At 33.9% G+C, this 6,000-nt stretch overlaps 1 protein-coding gene across 2 annotated transcripts in view; it reads right to left on the bottom strand.

Annotated features, from left to right (window-relative positions):
- Positions 1 to 6,000, bottom strand: part of LOC145284925 (glutamate decarboxylase 1-like) — a 287,476-nt gene that overhangs the window by 84,706 nt on the left and 196,770 nt on the right. For both annotated transcript variants that reach the window (XM_080134020.1, XM_080134019.1), the window contains exons 10-11: positions 5,916 to 6,000; positions 1,155 to 1,204 (exon numbers count right to left, since the gene is read on the bottom strand). The exon at positions 5,916 to 6,000 is cut by the window's right edge and continues 65 nt beyond it. In XM_080134020.1, coding sequence (XP_079990146.1) covers positions 1,155 to 1,204; positions 5,916 to 6,000 — 135 coding nt within the window. The remainder of the gene's footprint in view (positions 1 to 1,154; positions 1,205 to 5,915) is intronic.

A 6,000-nucleotide genomic window follows, 5' to 3' on the forward strand; every position in this document is an offset into this window, starting at 1 on the left:
GCTTTATTTTCATAAAAAAAAAGCCAAAATAAATTCCTTCATTTTTTTTTACCACCAAAAACCATAATTTTAGCAAAGGTGTTTTTTGTTTAAAAAAAAGTATACATTCTCACTCGGATTTAAATAAAAATCCTTCTACTTCAGTAGTTTCTTCCCCAGAACCGTTAGACTTTGGAATTCCCTTCCGGATCCCTGCTTCCCCAACTGTACTGACATGCAGAAGTTCAAGTGTAACATGAACCGACAACCCCTGTAGCTTATGTCCCTGATAGTAGGTCCCTATATCAAAGTGACAATATGCCTTGTTTGGGATGAAAATGTAATTAGAAAACATTACTTGATAAATACTGAAGATTTCATTAAAATTGGTTAATTTCCTGATTTTTTGGTGGATTTAATTTGTTGTAAAAGGAGGGGCCGAAATTTTGAGCATCGGCATTCACTTTGCACGTACCTAGAGAAAAGAAACGGAAAACAAAGAAAAATTAAAACAATAATAACATAAAAAGAAAGAGAAAAACGTAAAAGAAAGGAAAAATAAAGATTAAGAAAGAAAAAAGAAATCGGAACAACAACAAAAAAAAAATAGAAAAAGAGAAAAGAGGGGGGAAAATAACAACAAAGAAAGGAAAGAAACAAGTAAGAAAAAAGAAATAAACAAAGAAAAAAGGAAGAATAAAGAAAAAAAAAGAAAAAAGAAAAAGAAAAAAATGAAAGGAAAAGAAAGAAAGCGGGAATCAAATAAAAGAAAAAAAGAAACGAAACAAAAAAGAAAATTAAGATTGCGCTTTGTCGATACGGCTAAGTGCTTCAACTGAATTAGTTTCATCGAACTGTATTCGAGTTCATTCAACTGGTAAATAGCAAAATCATACCAATTCATGGTAGACATCTCTGAATATGGAAAGCTTTCTACTCAATTATCTTCTCTACCAGAACAGCTTGCGTTTGTAACTTCATCTTTGCTACTTTTTTCTCGACTATATCAATATTGAGAAATTTAAATGTGAATAAACATTTCGTTTAACGACTCCTCAGTTAAGACGTCCTGTAAATCTGGCTATTAATTCACAGTAACCCTCTACGTCTCGCCTTGTTTGTTGTAAATACCAGTAAATAAGAAAAAGTCTAAAAAATAAAAAAAGATACTTTACTCTCCCAATTCAAACATCCGGTCGATGTGAACACCGAATCCTTTCTCTCCCTGTAAATAGAAAATTTGTTGATTAGAAAAAAAAATCGAATATTTATATTAATAAAAACAAGCTAACAGGAATTTATATAAGGAATAAAAATAAGATTTTTTTTAATCAAACACTTTTCATTAAAATAAATTAAAATTAAAATAAACGAATCGCTGGCAACGAAAATAAAGACAATAAAAAAATAACGCAAAAACACATGTCGCATTAAAAAATAAGTCACATGTAGCCATTAAAAATAAGTGATAAAAATCTGAATAATTAGACTCACTATCTTTCGAAGCTTATAACTACTTGAAAAATGTAATTTAAGCCCTTTTTTTTTTCAATAAAAGGAGCGAAGACCAAATTTTAAAATAATAAAAGGTTTAATAAAAAATATGCAATATTTTTTTTGAGATTTCAAGAAATTCAACGAATTTTAACTTACTTCCATTATAATAAATATATATTAATTCCAAAAAATTACTTACCTATAAAAAAATACTAATCAATGGGTGCTTCCATTCTTCATTTATAAGAATTTGTCCATATTTATATTTTATATTCCGTTCACTTTTTAAATAAAATAAGTTTTTTTAAGCAAGCATCCGAAAAGACTGAGATTTTCAAATCTAATAACATGTGGTCACAGAGCGGAGTTGCCTCCCTTTCTTCCAGATGACAATAATTATTTCAAAAACGTAAAAACAACACATTAAACCAAATATATTTCCTGGTAGTAACTATATAAAGAAACAAATACTTGTAGTGTTGATATCTGTCTTATCTCCCCTTTGACATGTGGTTACTGTTAACAATCAAATTAGTCAATTATGGGTCACCGTATTTGAAAAATGATCACATTTCACTCATCAAAGTTTACTTAAAAAAAAATCCGCCGACAAATTTTCCATTTTTTTTATTCTCTTAAAGAATTGCATGAGTTTTTGATTTAAAATATTTTATTTCTTCTTTTATTTTTATGCAATATTTTTTTTTTCAAAAATCTAAAAAAAAAAAAAAACAACAACATTAAATGAAATAGAAAAAATTAATGTAGGTGTCCAATTTTTACAGGACAATATTTTTAAAATGTGAGGTTTAACTTAAAAAAATCAACGTGTTCTTTTTTTTTTTAAGTTTTAAACTTTTGACTTTACAGGTAAATTTTCACATAACTATTCTTTTGTTTTGGTTTTAAATTAAATCATTTTATTTATTGATCTTTTATCATCAATTTGTGATATATAAACCTTAGGTGAGAAAATTAATTACTTTTTAATAGACATTTCGAAATGGGAGTGGGGTGAATTAAAAAAAAAACGTTTGTCTAAAATATCATATTCGGTTTATTGGAAAGAGCATAAAATTTCACATTAAACCTGAAAATATCTTAAAAAAAAAAAAATTGAACCAATAGAAAAATTTTGATAGATTTTTAAATTGAAAAAAATTGAAAAAAATTTAACTTGTAAAATTCAATTCATTTCATTACGTAGAAAAAAATGGCTGCACGAGCGCGCGCGTGCACTTTGTAAACACTTTTTTTAAAAAATAAAAAAATATTTCTATTACTTTTTAAAAAAACTTTAATAGTTTATTTTGGAAGTATATTCTATAAAGAAATTAAATAACCCACTTAAAAAAAAAATAGAAATTAAGAGTTTTGTATATTTTATTCACAGTTTTGTGTTAGGGGTGTCAAAAATTTACAAAAATTTTGACACACCTAGCGACGCGCATGGTAGGGATTTCTCTTATATGTGCTTTCTTGGTTATACATGAGGGTCGGAAATAAACGCACGCGCATGAACAGAATCTATTTGCGAGATGCGAGGTTCACTAAAATAATAAACGAAAACGTAGACAAAACCTCTTTTAAAACAAGAACGAAAGTGTTATTCTGGGGTTATTTCAGTGGCAGAAAGTTGTACGGTATCTGAGCAAAGAAAAAGAAAAAGATGAATATTCTTTAAGCTGACAAAGACCAGTCAGCAGTTATTTCAGTGAAACCAATGCTTGGGAGTCCAGTGGACTGGGGCAGGAGAGCGAAAAAGAGAAGGTGTCTTTCTTCGATGTTTCCTTGGTTCTCGCTGCTAAACAAACATTATTCCAAAATGGGATAAAGAAGTTCCTTAGACAGGTGGAATCGATGCGGCCTGCAAGCTGTTTTATCAGTGTGCGGCCAAATCGCTTAGCAGGAACATTGATTCGCGAGAGAAAAGAAATCTTTATTTTATTCGTGACTGCTAAAGGTTTTCCAACTAAGGTCCCTGGGAACGCTCGGTTTCCTTAAAAGCTTGCCAAGAGTTCATTCAGCAGATATTGATGACTAGGTAGAGATCATTACTGCGTTGAAACAAGTGAGCTAGAAGTCTCCAGGAGTTGATGTAGGTTAGTGTTATATCGCCCACTATTTTCTGGGTGCTCCGAAAACAAGAAGGTCGGTCTCTAGATGGGAGTGGGGGCTTAGTGGGATGTTAAAATAAAAAAATGATAAAATAAAACATAAAAATGATCGGTTCTATAAATTCTAGTTGAGGATGTCGCCTATATTGGTTTAAGAAGAGCAAGTGTATGAAACCGGCGCTTGCTCTTCTCGCTGCTTTTGAAGAGGGAGAAACCGTATGTCTATAGATAGGTCTGCCCTCAACGTCCTACTGAGGGAGGCTTGGGAATGCATATTCTGACAAGTCATAGACATGCCCAAATATTGGCCTTTCTAGGTCGCTCTTTGACAGATGTTCTTTGGGCTCGTATGGGGAAGAGCCTTTTCCATCTTCATACCCGACCCTTTGGTTGAATCTCGTTGCAAACCGAGAGGGGGGGATTTCTACACTAAATGACGAACCGCTTTTAAAACGCAACCGTGGACCAGAGCTTTTGTATGACCCAGAAGACACTATCAGGATCTAGTGGAGGGTACCACTTCGGATCTGCTTTAGGAGCGACTAGGATGGTTGGTAAAGAAGATTCGCTTTCGATAGAGTTGGGTTCCAAGTCATAGTTATCTCAACAATTCGAAATACTCTCTAATATGGTGATTGATTTGGAACATGCTGATGGCAAGTTGACAGAGATAGAATGAGAACAGATCATTACTGGCCGCGCTGCGAGGGTAACGAAAAACAACGGCCGATCACGTTTTTTTTTTTCACTTGCCGCAAATGTTGGCGCTCTGGGAGTATGTCAACGATGCCAAGCATCCGATAATCCTAAATTAGAGATTAGTCATCCACAATATTGACCCAGCATGACATAGAGAGTAAAGAATGGTTTTATAGCTTTCGTAGCCATAGCAAGAATATTGATGTAGGTTTCCTGTTTTTGCCGAGCTATTTGATTGAATCTGCTCCCGATTGGGATTTGGTCATCTACTAAACATAAGCTTACTGTAAAGATCTGATGCGATTGAAGGAGATTACATCGCATGAAGTTCAGTAGGAAGGAGTTGGGTGCGCGACCTTAGTTTGTACATACGTTAAGAAGTTGGATATGAGTGCGGGTCCCCTGTATAGGCATGACACACATTGTCTTGGTTTTTGTGGAACCCACTCCTGAAATTTTATAGACCCTTAACTAGCGGAGTAAATTAATCCTGACCCATGTTCTGTACTTGAGATCCTCTAAAGCTTTCCACTCCCCAAATTTATTTTGCTCCTGATCATCCCTAAGCTGTTGTATAATATCTTGGGAGACTTTATCCATTCCTATATTCCACTCCGATCTGTTTTATTTTATCATTTTTTTTATTTTAACATCCCACTAAGCCCCCACTCCCATCTAGAGACCGACCTACTTGTTTTCGGAGCACCCAGAAAATAGTGGGCGATATAACACTAACCTACATTGTTTCCTTCTTTTTTGAATATCTGTAAATATATATAAATTCCTCACAACACTCTTTTTTGTATATAAACCCATTTTTTTTTAAATAGGGATCATCTAGGTAAGATTAAACAATTGAGTGAATGTGGTATTTTGGTGAGAGTGTCTAGTGTAGGTATCATCATCATCACATCATCAGTGGCCCTGCTGTTTTAATAGCGTCGGCGACCACGGCTCTCCAAATTGTAGAGTCATGGCAATCTTGAGAAGACACGTAAAAACGGTAGGTTTCCGTTGTTTTCCGTCTTGATTCGGGGTGCAGCTCCCCCTTCCTCCATGAGTTAAACGTGCCCCCAGATACCAACCTGGAAATTTCTACGACGGCGCGGTACATACAGCGCTTAGCCTTCCCAAATGGTTACCCATCTGTTACTGACCAGGCTCATCGTTGCTTAATTTCCGTGATCTGGCGGGAACCGGTATGTCAACGTGATTGTGCGTATATTATGTCGTGTAGGGTAAATCCAACAGATTTTGAAAAAATGGATAATCATCGACTCTCATCCTAAAACATAAACGATTCGGACTTCATGTCTGATGCAAAGGATAAACAAAGGATAAACATTTATTAGTGTTTTATTTTAAATACTCTTGCTGTGAATGTATATTTTTGTTTAAATAAAATAAGTGTGTTGATTAAAGGGATTCATATCTTTTCTACGTCCTGTTAATTATCTTATTTGAATCCCGGGCAACGCTAGGTAAATCTGATTGTGTTTCATAAAAGTGTTATGCCAATATTGAAGAATACTAGAACAAAAGCAAAAGAAATGTAATGGGGAAAGATTTAATGCAAAAAAGTCTTGTGCTTCGTCGAAAGGATTCTTTGAAATTCGGTCTTACTTTCGCTCTCCACATGAGCCAGAATTTGAAAATGTCATTATGTCGACCGCATTGGATTGCTTTATCCCCAGTATCGTAAGAGATG

Source organism: Euprymna scolopes, chromosome 9 (assembly GCF_053919585.1).
Source record: "Euprymna scolopes isolate OS-2025 chromosome 9, ASM5391958v1, whole genome shotgun sequence".
NCBI classification, from domain to species: Eukaryota; Metazoa; Mollusca; class Cephalopoda; order Sepiida; family Sepiolidae; genus Euprymna; species Euprymna scolopes.